Source organism: Aplysia californica, unplaced genomic scaffold, assembly GCF_000002075.1.
Source record: "Aplysia californica isolate F4 #8 unplaced genomic scaffold, AplCal3.0 scaffold00464, whole genome shotgun sequence".
NCBI lineage: Eukaryota > Metazoa > Mollusca > Gastropoda > Aplysiida > Aplysiidae > Aplysia > Aplysia californica.
Window position 1 is genome coordinate 605294 of NW_004797734.1, and position 1629 is coordinate 606922.

Below are 1629 nucleotides of genomic sequence, written 5' to 3' on the forward strand. Positions count from 1 at the left end.
TGTGTGTGTGTGTTTGTGTCCACCTTTCCCTGTCTATCTCACAGACTGACCATCTCCCCTAACGACGCCCTACTCCTTGTGCGAGGCGCCAAAACTCTCCTGGTCTACCACCGCGGTCTGGAGAAGGTCATCGCGACTTTTGGCAAACCTGACGACATTCCTGACGAGTTCCGCCTGCCCCGCTCTCACTACGTGCCTATGGCCTTTGCGCATGCGCACTTCACGCACGACAGTAATTACGTCATTGGGACCATCTTCAGGTGAGAGCTGATATCATTTATAAGTAGCCAGGCTACACTGGTAAATGTCGAGTAGTCGTGTATATGTAGCCTGGTAAATGCCCTGTTGTTGTGTGCGTGTACCCAGGGTTTTCTTTTGATAAATGTCGTGTTGTCATCTACATGTAGCCCTGTAAATTTCGTCGGGGTAAATGTCGTTTGGTCATGTACGTGTACCCAGGGTCCTCCTCTGGCAATTGTCGTGTTGTGTACGTGTATCCCAGCTCCTCAGGTAAATGTCGTGTTATCATATACCTGCCTTCAGCTAAATGTCGTGTTATCATATACGTGCCTTCCGATAAATGTTGTGTTATCACATACGTACAGTCAGGTAAATGTCGAGCTATTATGTTCATGTAGCCTGGGTCCTCTGGTAAATGTCGTGTTATCGTGTACGTGTAGCCTGGTAAATGTGCCAACATATATACGTGCAGTCAAGTAAGTTCACTAGCTAGTTTGATTCTTCTCCCAACAACAAGTGTGATAAATAGCTGCAGTGATTGTCTTTTTGTCTATGTGTTCTTTTGTCAGATTACGGGTGCATGAGTGTTTGAAAGGATTCTGTAAGTTGAATGGGCCAATATGTGTGAAACTCGTCATCGTTTTAGCTGTTGGTTTTGTTTTGTTTTATCGTGAGTCGCCTGGGGCAAGTAGGTGGTGTGCGCACAAAAGTGATCGTTATTATCATCCCTGGATTGTTTGTTATCCTTATTCCTCCTCTCCCCCCTCTATCCCCCTCTCTCCCCTATCCCTCTTATCGCCCTCTCCCCCTCCCCTCCTCACCACCCCCCTCTTCCCCAACCCCCCACCCCCCTCCAGGACGGTGTACGTGTGGCAGATCTCCAACAGTTCCCTGGTCACCTCCATCCAGGCACCCATAGGTCTCATGTCCCAGGTGTTGGTGGCGGGGTCAAGGCCGCAGCTCATCACTCACATGGAGGGAAGTCTGCACGTGCAGGTGAGGGGGACATGGGGTGGTTAGGGTGGGGGGGGGTGAATGGGGAGACAGGGGAGGGGGAGATGATGGAGAGTACAATTTGGGGGTTGTTCATGTGTGTGGGTGGGTGGAGGGACGTTCGATATAGGTTTTGTCTATCTTATCTAATATCATCTTATCTTAACTTGTGTTATCTTATCTTATCTTATCTTATCTTATCTTATCTTATCCTATCTTGTCTTATCTTATCTTATATTGTCTTATCTTTTCTTATCTTATCTTATCCAGGTGTGGAATATCGGTGACGCCGTGCGGAAAGTGAACACTCCGGACAAACTGACGGACGCCATTAGTGAGTTCCAGGTGTCCGCAGACAACAACACAGCATTCATCAGGTGAGGGGGTTGTTGGGGC

At 48.3% G+C, this 1629-nt stretch overlaps 1 protein-coding gene across 1 annotated transcript in view; it reads left to right on the forward strand.

Annotated features, from left to right (window-relative positions):
• The window catches only part of LOC101850273 (NACHT and WD repeat domain-containing protein 2), a gene marked incomplete in the record, with an annotated part of 40874 nt that overhangs the window by 35294 nt on the left and 3951 nt on the right, over positions 1–1629 (forward strand). Inside the window, 3 exon segments of the mRNA XM_013086412.2 lie at positions 45–260; positions 1098–1236; positions 1504–1610. Of these exon segments, the coding sequence (XP_012941866.1) occupies positions 45–260; positions 1098–1236; positions 1504–1610 (462 nt within the window).